The sequence below is a fragment of the Heterocephalus glaber genome, unplaced genomic scaffold (genome assembly GCF_053883595.1).
Source record: "Heterocephalus glaber isolate CG9 unplaced genomic scaffold, H.glaber_assembly_v1.0 deba00001479, whole genome shotgun sequence".
In the NCBI taxonomy this organism is placed as follows: Eukaryota; Metazoa; Chordata; class Mammalia; order Rodentia; family Bathyergidae; genus Heterocephalus; species Heterocephalus glaber.
The window spans coordinates 4,731,479-4,749,900 of record NW_028258316.1 but is presented as its reverse complement, the minus strand read 5'-3'; the positions used below and the strand labels follow the sequence as shown (position 1 = coordinate 4,749,900).

The following is an 18,422-nucleotide window of genomic DNA, read 5'->3' as shown; positions in this document are numbered from 1 at the left end:
GCGAGGCTTCCAGGCAATGAGTGAGGAGCGTTTACGCAAGCACGGCGAAATGAATGAAACCTGCCTGAATCCCGCCCAGCTGGATGACTCCAGGGTATTTCAGAGCGCAGGCGCGGGCCCTGAGGCCACGCCCCCTTTCTCTGGGGCGGGCCGATGGGGGTCCGCCGCCAGGAGAGCGCACAACTTCAGAAGGCCTGGAGGCTTGCCTCCACTACTCGCCGAATGGGGCGCCAGACGTCACCAAAGCGCGCCGGAAGTGCGTATCGGCCATGCGCGGCTGCTGCCTAGAGGAGGAAATTGGCTTCGGAGCGGCCTGGCTTCTGGGGCAAGGCCGCGGTGGCAGCGGCCTCTGCTTCTATAAACTGAGGGCGGCGCGATGGGAGACGAGATGGATGCCATGATCCCGGAGCGAGAGATGAAGGTCAGAGACTGGCTGGGCCTCCCTCCCTACCTTAGACCTGGCGTCCCGCCTCCGAGTCCTGCGGAACGGCGGAGCGCGGGTAGCAGCTGCCCCGCCTCTTTCTTGAACCATTTACCGCGTAGAGTTGTGGCTGGCGCAGCCCTCCGCCGTGCTCCTGCCGGGAACGCGTCCCCAAATGTCGTTTCCCTGCCCCTTGGTGTCTCGGGCGCGCCTCGAGTTATCCCAGCTCCCTGCCTATGGTGGCCAAAAAGTGATAACTGAGCGTGTATTGTGTGGCAGGCACTGGCGATCATCACAGCGACCCTAGGAAGTGGTCGTTAATAGGAGCAAGTCGAAGTTCCGAAAGTAATTCACCCAGAGTCGCATTTAACGGGAGGTCTAGGAGTCTGGTTCGTGTGAGACTTTATATTTCTCATCCGGACTGTACTACTTCTGTAATGTGGTCTAGACTCACCCAAAGCAGAACCAGGAAGGGTCATCCGTCATACAAAACTTTTAGCTGACTGGACTAGGAACATGATTTTCGCTCCGGAAATCAGTCTAAAGTCAGGAAACTGAAGGGAAGACCACTGGGCTAACTCTCAGAATGGCACGTTTACTAGTTTTTTGGGGGTTTTTTGGTACCGGGGATCGAACTCGGGTCCTTGCGCTTGCGCAACAGGCGACGGAAACCACTGAGCTAAATCCCCGGCCCATGTTTAATAGTTCTTACGTACGTTGTGACAGAATGAAGGTACAGAGAACGAGCTATGCTAAGCATAAAAGCTGAAAGTGAAGTAAGTTGCTGGAAGATCTTAAGCATTTGCGTGAATAACAAATCACTGAAGTGTGCTTGAGGGGATAGTAAGCCTTACCATATTTAGTACAGTGATTCTTACTACCTGTTTTGAGCCGCCTAATGGGCGTGCATCCTGTTCCTCAGATGCACTGGGGTAGAAGGAAAGGCTTAAGGACCATACACCAAAGCTGATAGATAGTCTCCTTTGAGACACTTATAGGAAGGACTCCTTTGTGTCTCTTCATCCTACTGACCCTCTGCACCCATTTGACCAACACCAAATAGGGCAGAGTTGAGATTATCTTGATAAGACTTGTAAAAGACAGAAGCGCCCCTCTCCCCCCAGCATGGTGGGTCATGCCCAGCACTCAGAAGGCTGAGACAGGAGGATCACCACTAGCTTGAGGCCTTCCTGGGCTACATATTGAGTTCAAGGCCAGCCTGAACTACAGAGCTGGGCCCTGTCTCAAAATACCTAAATAAATAAATAAATAAATAAATAAATATAAATAAAAGACTGAAGGCAAGTGTGGTGATGTATGTCTGTAATCTCAGCACACTGGGAGGCTGAGGCAGGAGGATTGCAAGTTTGAGCCTAGCTTGGGTGATTTAGTGAGACCCTGTCTCAAAATAGAAAAAGGACTGGGGATGTAGCTCAGTTTGAAGGCCTTGGGTTTAATTCTCTGTACCAAAAAAAGGTGTGGGGGGACTAAAATTTTTATTCTGTTTCTCTATGAAACCATAGTATGTTCTTACCCGGAAAGCTGTGTGAGGTGTGCGTGTGTGCGTGTGTGTGTCTTTCTTTGTTCGTTCCTGGGGATTGTATCCAGTGAGTGCTGAGCCATATCTCTGTTCTTTTTACTTTAGTTTTGTTTTGTTTTTTGAGACAGGATCTCCCAGGCTGACCTCAAACTTGTGATCCTCCTACCTCAGTCTTAGTTGGGGTCACGTGCATGTGCCACCATTCCCAGCAAGCTTTATGAATCTACCCACCACAGTCAGTTGTAATTGAGAGTATTTCAGCTGATGTGTTAGGGAATCCCATACGAAACCATGCAACTCTAGTGTACAAAAATGAAAGCCAAAAACAGCTGTGCTTCTCTTTTTTACACTTTTGGAATGGAAGCACAGAGCAGATTCACATTCTTTTCCTAAAACCTTGACCTGAAGATAGGTTGAAAAAGAAGAAGAAAAAAGATGACAGCCATATCCATAGTACAGTTTAACAAAGTAATGGGTAAACTTAGGGAGCTTTTCTCCCAGGAGGTGGTAAACAGTGAAAATAGTCTTTGAAAACATGCGGCTACGTTTGTGGAAGACTGAGGGAGTGGCACTGACAGAAGGCCAGGGAAAGCTTACGGGCCACTCGTGTCTAACAGGAGCATGAAAGTTAAAGGGCATGAAAGCAAAATAGGGGCAAGGCTGGCCGCGGCTGTGGCGGAGACGGTGGCCCACTGTGAAAAGGAAGCGGGATGTGGTGAGGGAGGCTGCAGAACAGACGGGGAAGCCATGCCTGGCCTTGTTGCCTCTCCTGAGGGGCTTGACCTGTGTTTTATTTATTTGTAGGCGTACCTCAGGTCACAAACTTAATTCTTTCCCCGATTCTGGTCACAAACCAAATCAAATTTCCCCATAAAGTCAACATTGAACCTAACCGTTGAATTTGACGTCAGGAAATGATGTCATAACTCCACCTGCTCCGAGGTACCACTGTTACTTGTTTGTCTGAGACAAGGTCTCACTATGTGGTGGGTTTTTTTTGGTACCAGGGATTGAACTTGGGACCTTGCGCTTGTGAGGCAGGTGCTGGAACCACTGAGCTAAATCCCCGGCCCAAGGTCTCACTCACCATGTAGCCCAGGCTGGCCTTGAACTTGCTCACAGTCCTGCCTCAGCTTCCAGAGTGTTGGGATCACAGGTGTGCACTGCCACATCCAGCAGACTTGTATTTTAGGTGTGCTCTTAGCATCTAGTTTTTGTTTATAGGTCTTGAGTGCCCAGGTTTGACAGAATCCTTTTCTGTGATGGGATTGATTGATTGATTGTACCGGGAATTGAACTCAGGACCTCGCGGTGCCCCTGAGTTCTGTGATGGAATTTTAAGTGGCTGATAGAAGGAAGCCAGGTCTTGGTATTCGGTCATCTTTCCCGTGGTTGTTTCAGTATGTATTTGCTGAGCACCGCACTAGAAGTCAGAACTTGCAATGCAGTTGGGTGATGCTATCAGTATTTAACAGTAATTTATTAAGCACTACACTGGTTCATGACATAGGAAAGATTAATATCGCGTAGGAACTGGGGATTTAGCTCAGTGGTTCCACCGCCTGGCTCGCAAGTGCAAGGTCCCAATTTTGATCCCCGGTACCTGAAAAAAAACAAAACACATAGCTGTGTGGTGGTTCAGACCATACAACTAGAAATTCAGAAAAGAACAGTGTGAGCTGGATTATCCAGGATGGTCTTCATAGATTTCTTTTCCCATTTATTTCATTGAGTAAATATTAATGAGTGCTGTGACAGGCACTACATAAATACAGAAAGTCTCAGACAACTGAGACAGTCATTGACCTCAAGGTAATAAATTTGTTCTTCTGCAATTAGGTCTACTGGAATATAGCAACAGACATAATTTACTCTTTTCTTCAAACTGATCTTGCAAAACAGGATTTTCAGTTTAGAGCACTGAAGAAAGTGAGACTCTTCGACTCCCCTGAGGAGCTGCCCAAGGAACGCTCGAACCTGCTTGCCATATCCAACAAGTATGGGCTGCTCTTTGCTGGTGGAGCCAGTGGGCTGCAGGTTTTCTCTACGAAAAACCTGCTTGTTCAAAACAAACTTGGAGATGATCCCAATAAAATAGGTGAGTCCTTGCTTTGTGTGGCAGAGCGGAGAGAGCTGTGCGAGTTGTGTCCTCCTGAGGAAGTCACTCTGATGTTGAAATGAAAACTGTCTGGGCCCCAACATGGACCCCAGGAGACCAAGCTCCAGGCAGTGCTGAAAGCCTTTCCAGGTTTCCTCTTTGGCCCTTTATATTTCTCTTAGGGGCTGCTCCTCTGAGCACAGAGGAGGGAGCTTCTATTTCTGCTCAGTTGAGCTTGGGCTGTGGCTGTCTAGAAGAAAAGTTTTGTTATATGAATTTTTTGTTGGCTCAGCAGTGCCTTCCAAACAAATGTGTACTGTTTGGCGCATTACAGCAAAAGTGTTTTCAGCAGGGGCAGCAGCCACAGTTTGTTTGCCCTGGTGGTGTGGGGAGCAGTCCCTGAGGTCGTTGCAAACCTATAATGCACCCTTGCGTATCTGTAAGAAAGTTAAGATTTACTAGCATAGTTGTGTTTATATAGATTCAAAAACGATTTCACCTAGTCCTGGTTAAAGGAGTTTGGCTTGGTGCATGCAGCATGCCATTTTCTGCTTTGTCTTTTTTCCCTGTGTTTTCGTAGTGGACAAGGTCGAGAGCTTGCTCGTCCCTATGAAATTCCCAGTGCATCACCTGGCCCTGAGCTGCGACAACCTCACGCTGTCTGTGTGCATGATGTCCGGGGAATATGGCTCCATCATCGCTTTCTTTGATGTCCGGACGTTCTCAAATGAGGTGACCACTGACAGACCACATCAGTGTGGGAACCTGCGGAGAGTTCCTCATGTGGAGTTACTCCTGGAGGCCTCTTCGCTTGACCCTTGAAGGCTTTTTTCTAGATTAAAATGTGGGCTAAAAAAGAGTCCTTAAACTATAGACTCCTAGATCTTTGAGGTAGAGAGGACTTCAGGAACAAGTTCCTAACCACACCTGGCCCAGGGTGTGTTTCATTTGTACAAAGGACAGCAGGAGGCTTAGGTGGCCTGCCAGGTCTGAGGACTAAAGTGCAGTGTCAGAGCCCCACATTTTCCTTCTCTGGCCTCCAGGGGCAGTGTTCTCCCTTCCATTCCGTAGTTTCAGAATGAGAATAGTCAATTATATTGAGTGTTTTTATGTCTGTCCTTGCTCATGCCTCGCATAGCCTCACATAGTAGATGCGACTTCCTTCACTGTATAGTTGGAAAGACAGACTTCAAGTGTTAAGTGATTGCCAGAGGTCCCAACACTATTAAGAAGCAGAACGAAGATTTTCATGTGCTGCCACATGATTATCTTGATTATCTTGCGTTTATGCATTCCCCTGCCAGGAGCCCCTGTGAGCAGCTAGAATAATTGCTTGCCATTTTCATTGAAATCATCTGTAACAAATAGATTGCTGTATAGAGCCAGATCTCTTTTTCATGGTTCTGGGAGAGTGAACTCTGATTTAAGAGTTGTGTCTTTGCTGATTTCCTTTGGCTACTAAATGTCTGTGTGTTTATTAATTATCTTGCTCTTATGTATTTATTTTAAAAGGCTAAACAGCAGAAACGCCCATTTGCCTATCACAAGCTTTCGAGAGATGCGGGCGGCATGGTGATCGATATGAAGTGGAACCCCGCCGTCCCCTCCATGGTGGCAGTTTGTCTGGCTGATGGCAGTATTGCTGTCCTGCAAGTCACAGACGTGGTGAAAGTGTGTGCCACTCTTCCTCCCACGGTGGCAGTAACGTCCGGTGGGTAATAAGGCTTTCACTCTGTAACGTACAGTAATGGTAATCTATTTAAAAATTCATCTCTGCAAGTAAAAGTGGATGGCTTTTGTTCTGTGTGGGGGTTTTTTAAACTTGAAAATGGAGAGTATTCTTTATTTCCACAGTGAATATCCTCGAAGTCAAACAGCATACATTAATTAATTTGAATGTGCCTGGGTTATCTCGGGAGAGAAATATTTTGGTACAGTGGATTAGATATGTGTTTTTGAGAATAATTGCTTTTGGACAAAAGAGTTATCATCTTAAAGTCTTTTGTGCCTTCATGGGAAAAGCATTAGAAATAACAAATAGGAGCAGGAGAATGATTTCTTGATAGTTGAAAACTGTCTCCGTCTTCCTCCTCTAAAGACTGGTTTCTGCTCTTTGTGGCTCTGGGAAGCTCTCTGTGTCCTGGAGAAGCATGCTTGGCCCAGTTCGGCAGCCCAGGGGGAGTCTTGGCTGCCTTACATGATCAAAGTAGTTTTGCTGTTTTTTGCCCTGTGGCCTGGGTGACCCTAAGCCCCTCTGTGGACTGACAGAGAAGCAACCTCGGTGACTATGGAGCTGTTCCGTGGTCCCCCTTGTTGGTGGCCCTGTGCCCCCAGATTCTAATTGGCAGTGTTCTCTTCTTGCCCAGTGTGCTGGAGCCCCAAGGGGAAGCAGCTGGCGGTGGGAAAGCAGAATGGAACTGTGGTCCAGTACCTTCCTGTAAGTTCTTGTCTCGGCTTTCAGAACTTCTCTTACTGAAGTTACCCACTGATTTGGGCAGTGGCTTGGCAGCATCTTTTCCGTTGCTCTTTTCTGTTAAAAAGTAGTTTAGCTGAGGACTTAGCTCAGTGGCAGGGCACCTGCCTTGCAAGCACAAGGTCCTAAGTTTGATCCCCAGTACCCCCCAAAAATTTTGGGGCCAGGGATTTAGCTCAGTGGTTCCGCTGCCTGCCTCGCAAGCACAGGGTATCGAGTTCAATCCCCGGTACCAAAAAAAAAAAGAGTTGTTTTATCTGTTAGGCACGGTGATGCACACCTGTGATCCCAGGACTCAGGAGGCTGTGGCAGGAGGATCGCTGTGAGTTCAGGGCTGGCCTGAACTACATAGCAAGAGAGACGATCTCAAAACAACAAAACAAGAAGTAGCTTATCTGAGTTCACTTCCTGGTACTGTCTGAAAAAAATAAATAATTATCCTCAGTGTAACCAATCCACCAGCAAATGGAGAAGAGAGAGGAAGTCTTCCTTCATTCCTGGGTCCTCCTTCTCGGGGTGCCCACTACATTCTCCAGTGGGGTCCCTTCCGGACTTTTCTCAACACTTATACAAATAGTCTGTGTCTTATTTTTGTTTTGCTTTTTACAATGGGATCACATTCTACACACTGGATCCTCAACTTCATATTTCTGGTCCATTCTGTGGAAGCAGAGCTCAAAGGGAAGAGAAGTTACGGAGGAAGCTGTTCGCGTAATGCAGACTCGCTCTGCGTCAAACCCTGGCGTCTGAGCCTGCCTTCCAAGGGTCACTCCTGCCACTGTGGGTGACAGGCCAGACGGCCCTGTTGCTGCGGCCCTGTTGCTGCGAGTGTGCTCAGTGGTCCTGTGCCGGTGATGTCGAAGATAACATTCACAAATGCTCCGCAGTGTAAATCGACTCCCAAGGAATCCGCATGACTGGCCAAGGAGCAGCTCACAGCCCTTCAGGGCCATGCTATGCTTTCCCCCTCCAGATTGCTCTTTGAGGAGTTGTATGACAAATGGGGTGATGCAGGTGTGAGGTTAAAGCTTTGTTTCTTATTTATCACATTTAAAAAAAATTTTGTGTGAGACAGGTAGTGTATGTTACCTGGGTTAGCCTTCATTCAGCTCCTGGGCTCAGACGATCTTCCTGCCTCAGCCTCCTCAGCGCCTGGGGCCACAGGCACCACCAAATCTAGCTTGCTTTCTTGTTTTGCCCCAATGTGGTACATTCTCTCTTAGGGAAGATTAGTCTCTAAAAAGATGCAATTGGCTTAATTGTACTGCTTTTCTGGTTGCATATATGTATGTATGTATGTATATGTGTGTGTGTGTATATATATATATATATATATATATATATATATAACTTAGACCACTGAGGTTTTTTTCCAATCATTACATATTCGTTCTCTTCAGAGCGGTATAGTAGGCCACTGTGTGGATATGCCACAGTTGATCTATTTCATTAGTGCTAGGAGTTTTGTTGCTGTGGGCGCTATTGAATGGAACACCCTTGGGAACACAGTCGTGTATTTCTCTGGGAAAGACCCCTGCGGGTAGACAGGATTTTCTTTTGGTTCAGTCTCTGACAGGGAGGTGGAACAGGTAGCTTTAAGGGGAACAGATTGGAATTGACAGAGTCTTACTGATTTAGGGGTTGTTTCACTGACACTTTTCTTTTCAAATCTTTCAGACTTTACAGGAAAAAAAAGTGATTCCTTGCCCTCCATTTTATGAGGCGGATCACCCCGTGAGAGGTAATGCTGCTTTTGTTTTTGTTTTGTTTTGTTTTGTTTTGTTTTTTTGAGACAGCGTCTTGCTTTATAGTTTAGGCTTGCAATGAACTCACTATGTAGCTCAGGCAGGCCTGGAACTCACAATGATCCTCCTGCTTCTGCCTCCCGAGTGCTGGGATTACAGGCGTGCACTACCACGCCTGGCTCAACGTTGCTTTTCTTACTCAAGAGGAACCTCTGCACCAGCAGTGTGCTAATCTGCTAGCATATAGTGGCCAGGCTGACATGAGCTGCTTTCTGCTGACTTGGTTGCGTGGCCTGACTCCTACTGAGCAGGTGCTTGTGTGCTTTCAGTGCTGGATGTGCTGTGGATTGGGACCTATATCTTCACCATCGTCTATGCTGCTGCAGATGGCACTTTGGAGACGTCTCCAGAGGTGGTGATGGCACTGCTTCCGGTACGCTGGCCAAGAGGAAGGGGTGTCTTGTTTGTTGGGAACTGGAGCAGTGAGCGAGTATGGTTAGAGGCCTAGGTTCTGGCTCCTCACTTAGTGGCAGTGGCAGTGCAGGTTCAGGTGTAAGGTTTCAGCGCTGCACTGTGGGCCTGAGGACTTAAATTGGGGTGTCCACTTGTGACATACTCAGATGTGTAGTTACCAGGTAAAAGAATATTATAAAACTTGCTTTTCTGCAAACTGTAAAGTGACTGAATCCTGGTTGACTTGGTAAGAAACTTCAGAAAAGGAAGAGATTATCTTGATTTCTAAAATTATTTCTTTATTGAAATGCATATGGTGTGTGAGGCCTTGCTTTACAGCTGGGAATGGAGAGGTGACCAAGCAGAGTCCCTGCTTTCCCACCTGGTGGCTGGGTGAGGTGTGATCTGCCCCCTAGAGAGAAGGGCAGGTGGGCGGTCAGAGAAGCCTCTCAGGAGAAGCCTTGGAGCAGAGGAGCCAAGTGGAGAGAGGAGGGAGTCGTTTTGAAGATAAGGGAAGAACATTAATAATGAAGTCTACAGAGTGTTACTAAGTTGCAGTCGCATTTTGGAAAGCAAAGGAGGCAGAGGTTTTCAGATCAGAATTATTTTTTGAAGACCACAACAACATTTAAAAATACTTATCAGTAAAAAGACCCAAGATGGGTGTGATAGCGCACACCTGTAGTCCCAGTACTTGGGAGGCTGAGGCAGGAGGATCGCTGAGAGTTTGAGGCCAACCTGGACCACGTGAGACAAAAAAAGCAAAACGAAAAAGACCTATCAAAAAGCCATCTTTTTTTTGGTACCAGGCATCAGGCTCAGGACCTTGTACTTGCAAGGAAGGTGCAGTGCCACTGAGCTAAATCCCTGGCCCCCCAAATCCATCTTTTAAAATCAGTTTAATTCTACCATCTAGACATGACTTGTTACTTTAGTATATGTATTTCCAGGATTCTTTTTTATTTATTTATTTTGGTACTGGGGATTGTACCCAGCACCTTCACTCTGAGCTGCATCCCCAGCTCTTTTTTATTTTGAGACAAGGTCTGACCAAGTCACCAAATTGCCCAGGCTGGGCTCGGACTTGTGATCCTCCTGCCTCAGCCTCCTGAGTAGCTGCGATTACAGGCTTACACCACCACACCTGGCTGAGGATAATATTAGCACTAGCATGGAGCTTTCTGGAGAGATGCAGAATATGTATCATTTTGTTTCACATTCAGAACAGACTCCTTGTACACTGAGAAAACTGAGTAGTGGGGAGGATGAGTAATCTGGCCACGAGTGTTCCTTGGTCCCACAGTGACAGAATGGAGTTTGAATTGGCTCAGTTGGTGGCCTGCATTTCTGTACCTTGCACTCTTCCATCCCACCTTTATGTCTTGACTTGGACTGAATTTTTTCCTAAAAGTTAAATGGCCATTCTTTGAGATTGTTAACTGCAGGATTCAAGAAAAATTGCACATGAGAAAATTTTCTTGCTCTGCTCATGGTAGAAAAAGGAAGAGAAGCACCCGGAAATCTTTGTGAACTTCATGGAGCCCTGCTACGGCAGCTGTGCAGAGAGGCAGCACCATTACTACCTCAGCTACGTGGAGGAGTGGTGAGCAGCACGCTTTCCTGTCACCATGGGTCACCCCTCTGGCACTGGTCATAGTGGGGACTTTTTCTCTTCCCCCAGTCTTGAGATGTTTAGGTTAGATGTGTATGCACTAATCTAAAAAATCCAGTTTTCTCAATAAGCCCGGTGATGACTCATGAAGATACTGATGTTTACAAAGCAAATTAAGACTCTGAAGCATGTCTGTAATCTCAGCGGGAGGCTGAGGCAGGAGATCACTGTGAGTTTCAGGCCATTTTCCCTTTGAAAGCTGGATTACCTGAAGCAGCCACTCCTAAGGAGGCTTCTGTGCTTGCAGTGGTGCCCAGATGCTGGCGGGGCTGTCTTCTTCACTGAGCTAGGCAGTGGGCAGGCTCTCCAGGGCTTCACTGGAACTTTGGAGCCAAGCTGGACGTTAGACCCCTCCTCTTTCGAGCTTGGTGGGGCGGCTGGTCCTGGCCAATAGAGGAAGTCCACACAGATGTCACCCTGGGCTGTGCCAGGTCAGAGCTGTCACCAGGTCAGAGCTGTCAGTGCATTCGGTCTCACGGGCTTCGGCTCTCATTCCTAGGGATCTGGTGCTGGCAGCATCTGCAGCTTCCACAGAAGTCAGTATCCTCGCTCGGCAAAGTGACCAGGTACACTTCCCTTGTCTTTTTATGCCATGAGGTATGTATTTCAGAGACAGTTTCGGGAGGGAATTAGCTGTGGCGAAGATTAAGAGGGGGACAAATTGTGATCCCTTCTGTTTCATTTCTGCTGAGAGCAAAGTCCTGCGGGCCCAATGGCCTGGGCGTTGCCCTGGAGAGGCTGGAGTGTGCCTGAGTGTGCGTGCGTGTGTGCGTGTGCATGCAGTAGAACTGGTGACGTGTACCGGGCGTGTGGGACGCCTTTCCCACGGTTTCTGTGGGACTGTCTGTAGTTTTTCCTTTTGTGTTACTGGCTCCTTCTGCACAGTTAACTGTAGCCCGCCCTCAGTTCTGGAAGGGAAACGCGCAGACCCTGACAGTGTGACTCATCGGACATACAGACGCTCCCCACTTGGAATGAGGATGGGGATCCACCCAGCACACTTGCAGGAAGGTGGAAGTACCCTAAGTCAGACGTGCGTTTAAAGCACTCAACCTGCGCGCTGCCACAGGTCGGGCAGAGTGCGCTGTAGAGGATGGTGTCACCCTGTGGCCATCTGGCTGGCTAAGCGGTGGCCTGCTGTCCCCGGCCAGCATGGTGAGAGTATCAGGTTCCTGGTGTGATGTGTGCCTTCCACCAAAGGCAGGCAGGCGCCTCCTCCTCCTCCTCCTCCATCTTAACGCTGGAAAATCTCCAGCTCAACCATGATTAGTGAGTGACCATCTGCATTTTCTGTTTGACCTTGAAAACCCACAGAGAGAGACAAGTGCCTAGGCACAGGTGCCAGCTGCACGATACCTTCTGCAGGGACACCTTCTGCAGGGACAGGGTGGGCTGAGAGGAGGGCCTGTGAAAGGGAAGTGTATTCTTTTTAAAGCTCTGCTTTGGATTTCAGAGTTTGTTTGTTTGTTTGTTTGTCTGTTTGTTTTTCTTTTGGTACTGGAATGAACTCGGGACCTTGCACTTGTGAGGCAGGCTGCCCCACCACTGAGCTAAATCCCCAGGCCTAAATTTCAGTTTTGTGTGCCCTTAAGTATAAGGACCAAGTACTTTTCCTCCCTGTGTATAGGTACTTTGTGCCCCTTCAGCCTCCCAGCACTTGCCCATTGTCATCTGGGTGGCAGTGGCCCCCTGGGTGTCTGGGATGGGCCACTTTGCAGTCAGTGGCTAGAGGTTGGCAGACTTTTTTTTATTAGCTTAAAATTAATTTATTTAACAAATGTAGTAACTATTTTTTTTGGTACTGGGGATCGAACTTGGGACCTTGGCGCTTGTGAGGCAGGCAGCAGAACCACTGAGCTAAATCCCCAGCCTATTTAACAAATATAGCTGTAATATAAATGATAATAAAATTTCAAATATACAATATATTACATAGTACACACAGTCCCTTCCAAAGGGATGTTTGAGAACCATGAAAATGTACTGTTGAGGTCGGCAGTCTTGATTTGCTACTGTAGAGCTATCTTAGATCAGCGTCACTAACCATAATCTCTTATTAGCACAAGCGTTTTATGTATTCACACATTAAAGTGGACTTTTATTTTTATTTCTTGTCAAAATAATGTATGTACATACATTAAAAAAACAAATAGGGAAGGCCTTATAAAAAACAGTCATCCACTCTCCATCCTGCCCCAGTCCATGGCGGGGACTGTTTTTATTTTGTACATGTTTCCTTGCACTGGCCACCAGTTTGTCCCTGAAGAATAATTTCAGCCTGCCATGGTGGTGCACCCCTGGGATCCCAGCCCTCTGGGAGGCCAAGGCAGGAAGATGGCCTGGGCTATTGAACAACTTTGTGAGGCTCTACCTCAGAAATAAAAAATAGGCCTGCTACATAGCCCTGGGCTCAATCCCCAGTGCTGCAGAAAAACAAAAACAAAACAAAACAAAAGAGCAGTCTCCTTTATCACTAGTGATTATCAGTTTAGACCTATGGACTGTGGCAGGTGTGCATCTAGCTCACATCTAGGCCCAGATGCCGGATTTCATAGCTTCATAACTTTGTAACCCTTAAGTGATTTTTTGCCATCATTTTGGTGGCATCTCTTGATCTTCCAGTTCCTGTAGCTCCTTCCGCTGTTCTTCCCCTGTCTGAAATGCCAGGCTGCAGCCACCTGCACACTCTGCTGTAATGGCTGTGTCCTCTTTGTGCTTCTCTGGAGTCTTTCAAAGCAAACCTGTCTTGCTTGTGCCACTGTGACTTTGTGTCTCACTTGCTCCTTGGCTAAGCCAGGTAGCATGAGTGCACCCCATTGACTGAGCAGCTTTTCTCTTGCTTTTAGTACCAGAGATCGAACTCAGGACCTTGCGCTTTCGAGGCAGGCGGCGGAACTTCTCTTGCTTTTTTAATTCCCTGCACCATTTCCCTGGGATTCAAATTACCTGGTTCTGCTCAACACAGAAAGCCAGTCAGAGCATTAGTGGTTTTAAAACTCAGGACTCATAGAAGGAAAAGAGCCCAGCCCTGCAGACTTGAGCACAGGGGGAGAAACTGCAGACTGCGGGCTTCTCATGGGATGTGGGCAGGGAGCTGAGCATTCTGGGGACAGGAAAGACAGCACTGAGGTCCTCGCTGTCCTTTTGGACAAACGAGCTCACTCAGGGAGCATGGCTCGGTTTGACTATCAGATGTGACCCCCATTCGGGAATTAGCTGTGGTGGGGAAGTGGGTGTGATAGGAATTGTTCACAAGGCAGGGCCTGCCATCACCAGGCAGAGGTAGAGGAATTGGTTTGGAAAGTGAGTCACTTTCTTGCTGAGGTTCCCGTGGCTTTTAATCTAGCTTCTCGTGTACCGGAGCTTCGCAGTAAACACACAGAGCCAAATGCCCTGAGGTGCCTTTCTCTTTGCTGCTGGGAGGAACTGACCCAGAGCTCTAACCAACATCCATTTTGTCCCCCTTACCTTTTTTTTTTTTTTGCAGATTAATTGGGAATCTTGGCTCCTGGAGGACTCCAGTCGAGCTGAGCTGCCGGTGACAGACAAAAGCGATGACTCCCTCCCTATGGGAGTGGCCATCGACTATACCAACCAGGTGGAGGTCGCCATCAGTGAGTGTTGCCAGTTCTGGGTGCAGGAAGTGTACCAAGGGCTGATCAGACCCTAAGCTACCTTTGGGGGGGGGGCAACGAGGAATAAAAAGAGACATAATTTTCAAGATATAAAGGGGCGCCTGGGAGGAAACCTGCCTGTAGCAGACAGACTCCAATAAAACTCCGCAGTTGGCCCACTTTTATTAGTCAGTGAGACACGCAGGGGGAGGGGTAGCATGCGCTTCTTGGAACACCATATAGAGAACTATATAGAACATACAGAACAACTGTAGAGAATGGGTGCCTATGGTTAAGTTCATGAGGAACCAGATTTTCTCTACACCCAAATGCCTACATACTGACAACTGTCCTCAGCAGAGGCCATCTGGCCTCAGGAGTGCTGAGTTATGGGCACTCCACCCACAGCCAGGGGGCATGCGGCCTTCCACCTGCTTCCCTGTTCCCAAGGCCACATAACTCCAGCCTCCAGACTAAGAGAGATCTGGATTGGGAGGCCTGCTCCCTAACAGGAACGGCCCTCTTCCTGCTGGTGGTTGTGTTGAGAAGCCAGTCAGAGGAGTTGGGGTGGGCTCCTCCGCGGGGCACATCACACTGAGCGAAGCAGGGCAGCACTGTGACGGCTGACACTAAGCAGCTGTGAACGGGCACTCACTCGTGAGCCTGATGCCTGACCCTGTGTGCACACGCGCACATGCACAGGGGCCTGTGCTGGCTTTGGAATCTCATCGAAGTAGAACATTTGGATTTCAGAGTGTGGTTTCTTCGCCCATTCAGGTCCACATGATCCCTCGGGGCACAGTTACCCTAATCTGGCACTGCACATGATGCTTGGGTGGGCAAGGGTTAGGAATTGGAGACTTTGACGCCGTGGGTTGCACATGGGCCTGGCTGTGTGCGCTGAGTGTCTTCCCCCTGCTGGGAGCAGGGCAGCGCTGTTGTCAGGGAGCCACGAGAGTGCAGCAGAAGGAAGTTTGCCCACGGGTGAGTCTCTGCAGAGCGCTGGCCCCCAGGGCACCCTGAAGTCCCTCGGACTTGCCCTGGTCAGGCGAGCATGTTTGGTCTCTGCAGCTCATTTCCTGTGATTCTCTTGAATCTCCATGGACAAAGTCCATACTTAGGACTGAGTTGCGAATGTACATGAGGAAGCTGAGTTAGCTGTCTGTCCTGATGTGTGTTTTCCAGTAGCGTGGCCTGTCTCCTTTCCACCGCACCCTCTGCTTCTCAGAGCCCTGTCTTTTCAGGGAGCTGCCAGCCCTGCCTCCTGGACACAGAGACTGTGAACACAGGGAGCCCGGGGAGAGGTGGGGTGCATATGGCAGGGCGCAGGGCCCTGCAGGTGGGGGCCATCTGTAGTGGCCCGAGCTCTGGTTGAGTGACTGGTGCATGGAAGGCTGCTGTTGAGAGACCAGCCGGGGTCCTCGTGGTCTGGGGCCGTCTCTCTGCCCGGCCCAGGCCCTTCGCCTGATGTGGCTGTGCTCACCTTTGCTTTCTTTTTTCACAGACGAAGAGAAGACTCTTCCTCCTGCCCCAGTTCTCCTGTTACTTTCAACAGATGGTGTGCTTTGTCCATTTTACATGATCAATCAGAACCCCGGGGCTAGGCCTGTCATCAGGACCCCGGAGTGGTTGTCACCAGAAGGCGAGCGACAGCCCAAGTCTTCAGGTATGAGTCTCGCTGGCTTACACAGGACAGTCACTGAGGACATGGTGACTGTGACCCTCACCCGGCTGGTCTGCCCGCCCGAGCATGGGCTCGCCTCTGTGGTCCTTTTTATAGGAAAAATATGTGCAGAAAGAAAATACTAGAGAGATGGACGTTAAACAGTAGATAATGGTTGTTTCTTTCTATTTCATTTTCTCTTTTTTCCTTTCTCCTTGAGAATATTTCCTCAGTAACATGTTAGTGAAGAAGAGTTAGAAAAGCCCTCCACAGAGCCCCGGGAGGCTCATGACCCATTAGCGTAGCCGCTCAGCCTTTGGGACGTGCAGTACTGGGACCCAGGACACCAATCCTCAAGCTGTCTCAGGGATACTGTGTCACTCGTGAGAGGAAGATAGCAAACTTGTTAAAGGAGCTCTTCTCAGTAATGGAATTTCGGCAACATTTCTCTTGAAATTCTGTGTGTAACTGATAAGGATTCTTTTCTGCTAGTAGGGCTCAGAGCCCATCGTGTGACCCTGGCCCTAATGGGTGTGCGTTCTCACTGCTCCAGATGTGGAGCGAGGCGCACACACATCTAGAGCTGCTCAGGAGCTGGTGCATGGCCAGCTGCAGCGGGGCCCCAAGTAGCAGAGCAGGTGGCTGGCTGGGCGCTGCGGGTGTCGTGCGGGGACGTCTGTAGAGTGCTCGCTTTGGGGTGTCTCTCCCTCCCCTCAGTGGCTGCTTCCCGTGAGCCTCCCCGGCCCCTCACACTGGAGCGGAGGGAAGAGCCGGGTGAGATGAGGTCGAGTGAGCCAGAAAGGGGAGATGTCTGCCCCGGTGTTTGCTAGGTTGACGGAGGCCTGGGTCACGGGTTTAGAACACAATGATTCTGTTCCTCTCCAATACCGCTTCAAGGTATTGAATGACTAGTAGTAGCAGAGGAAGATGGTTTTCAGGTGTTCAGTTCTATTTTCAGGAGCATAAATGCCTCCAGTCTCTTTAGCTTATATTCTTTGTGTTGACCTACCTAATATGCACAGACATTATTTACAACTCTATGTTTGTGTCTTCAAAGAACTTAGCATTAGCTGGGTATAGTGGTGCACGCCTGTAATTCCAGCATTCTGGGAAGCTGAGGCAGGAGGATTGCAAGTTTGAGCCTAGCTTGAACAACTTAGCAAGAACTTATCTCAACAAAAATTTTAAAAAGGCCAGGTGTGGTGGCGCATGCCTGTGATACCAGCGTTCAGGAGGCTGAGGCAGAGGGATCACTGTGAGTTTGAGGCCAGCTTTGGCTACATAGTGAGACCCTATTTCAAAAAAATAAAATAAAAAGGGCTGGAGATGTATCTCAGTGTGAAGGCCCTGAGTTTAATCCCTAGTACCACCCAAAAAAGAAAAAGAAAGAAACTGTTCCTGGTTCTCTATCTATAGTGTAAGAGAAGTATTATTGGCAGAATAGGTTTGTTTGCAGTATTATACTCAGACAGCAGTGATGACAGCGGTCCTTGTTTTCAGAAGGTGATATTTTCACACTCCTGTCCTGCAGACTTCATAGCTTTAGGCAGCATCTTTCATGAGATGAGCTGTTGATTTCAGTCAGTTGAGGAGAACCGGGCCCATTAACATAAATAGGAAGTCTTTGGGTTGTGGTGCTAGGGATTGAACCTAGGAACTAGTGCACGGTAGAATTGAAAATGTATTCATTTGAAATATTCCTTACTTCTTTATAGTTATTTCTCTTAGAATATGTGCTGCCAAAGCGAGCACAAGTTATTTCACTTCAAGAATACATTTACCTTACAGAAAATTTGTGAACTGGGACAAGTTTTAAACCTACCTTTTGGGGCATTCTTGGCATCTCTCTTGGTTGTAATCATAGTTTGTCACTCTTTCACATGCTGGTTTTAAATTTAAGTTGGAAGCACTTTTTCAATTCTTAGATTATCTTCATGGTTTATTTAAGAGTGCTTACTTAGGATTTCATTGACCTTTTTATCATTTATATTGTGCTAATGTCTTTTTCTTGTTTTAAATTGTCTAATAGGCTTTATTCTTAAGAAAGGGACTATTGGATCCATTTTTTATGGCTTTTGAGACATACTCCCAGAGTTTTCTAAAAAACCATGCTAAATTTATCCAATCATAGAGAATTATACATATTTACATTTTGATAATTTACAGGACAATCAAAAACATACATTTCTTTGGAGAAATTAAATATATTTTCTTTTTGTGAATTAGGTTCCCAGTTTAGTTTTTAAATTTTTAAATACCAATTTATATGTGTTTATGAACCAAGTGATTTGCCATTTGTTACAGGTTTTTAAATCATTTCACCTTTCAGTTATTTTATCGTACCTAAATACTGTATTTTTATACAATCAAATCTAAGCTTTTAGTGTGTTTTTTTTTTCCACTTCCAAACTTTGTCAAGTTGCTAGACTCAGGCCTCCCTCCCCTGGGTCAGGCCACTGGCCCCTTGAGACCCACGTAGACAAGTGCTTTCGGTGGGTATTGGAGGGGGACATCGGAGCCCACTTCTCTGGTTGCCAGTGACCTGAGGGCGGTGACTGCCCTGTTCAGGACACCACTGGGGACACTGGGGAGGGTGTCGTTCCTTTATTACCCAGCGGCGCCCATGAAGGCCCGTCAGCAGGGTGTCTTTCCCGTGCCTGTCCCTTGAGTCTCCCATTCCTTCATGGACTGCTTGCCATGGAAGGTCCAACACCTGCTCTGGCCTAGCTTTTTGTTGGCTTCT

General features: G+C 47.9%; 1 protein-coding gene across 4 annotated transcripts in view; it reads left to right on the top strand.

The window, feature by feature from the left end:
- Positions 1-246: 246 nt before the first annotated feature.
- The window catches only part of Nup214 (nucleoporin 214), an 83,429-nt gene continuing 65,253 nt past the window's right edge, over positions 247-18,422 (top strand). For all 4 annotated transcript variants that reach the window (XM_013073755.3, XM_004849097.3, XM_004849096.4 and 1 more), the window contains exons 1-11: positions 247-421; positions 3,864-4,059; positions 4,640-4,791; positions 5,572-5,770; positions 6,426-6,496; positions 8,210-8,273; positions 8,607-8,710; positions 10,227-10,333; positions 10,902-10,968; positions 13,890-14,016; positions 15,521-15,682. In XM_013073755.3, coding sequence (XP_012929209.2) covers positions 377-421; positions 3,864-4,059; positions 4,640-4,791; positions 5,572-5,770; positions 6,426-6,496; positions 8,210-8,273; positions 8,607-8,710; positions 10,227-10,333; positions 10,902-10,968; positions 13,890-14,016; positions 15,521-15,682 — 1,294 coding nt within the window. In that variant the 5' untranslated portion in view covers positions 247-376. The remainder of the gene's footprint in view (positions 422-3,863; positions 4,060-4,639; positions 4,792-5,571; positions 5,771-6,425; positions 6,497-8,209; positions 8,274-8,606; positions 8,711-10,226; positions 10,334-10,901; positions 10,969-13,889; positions 14,017-15,520; positions 15,683-18,422) is intronic.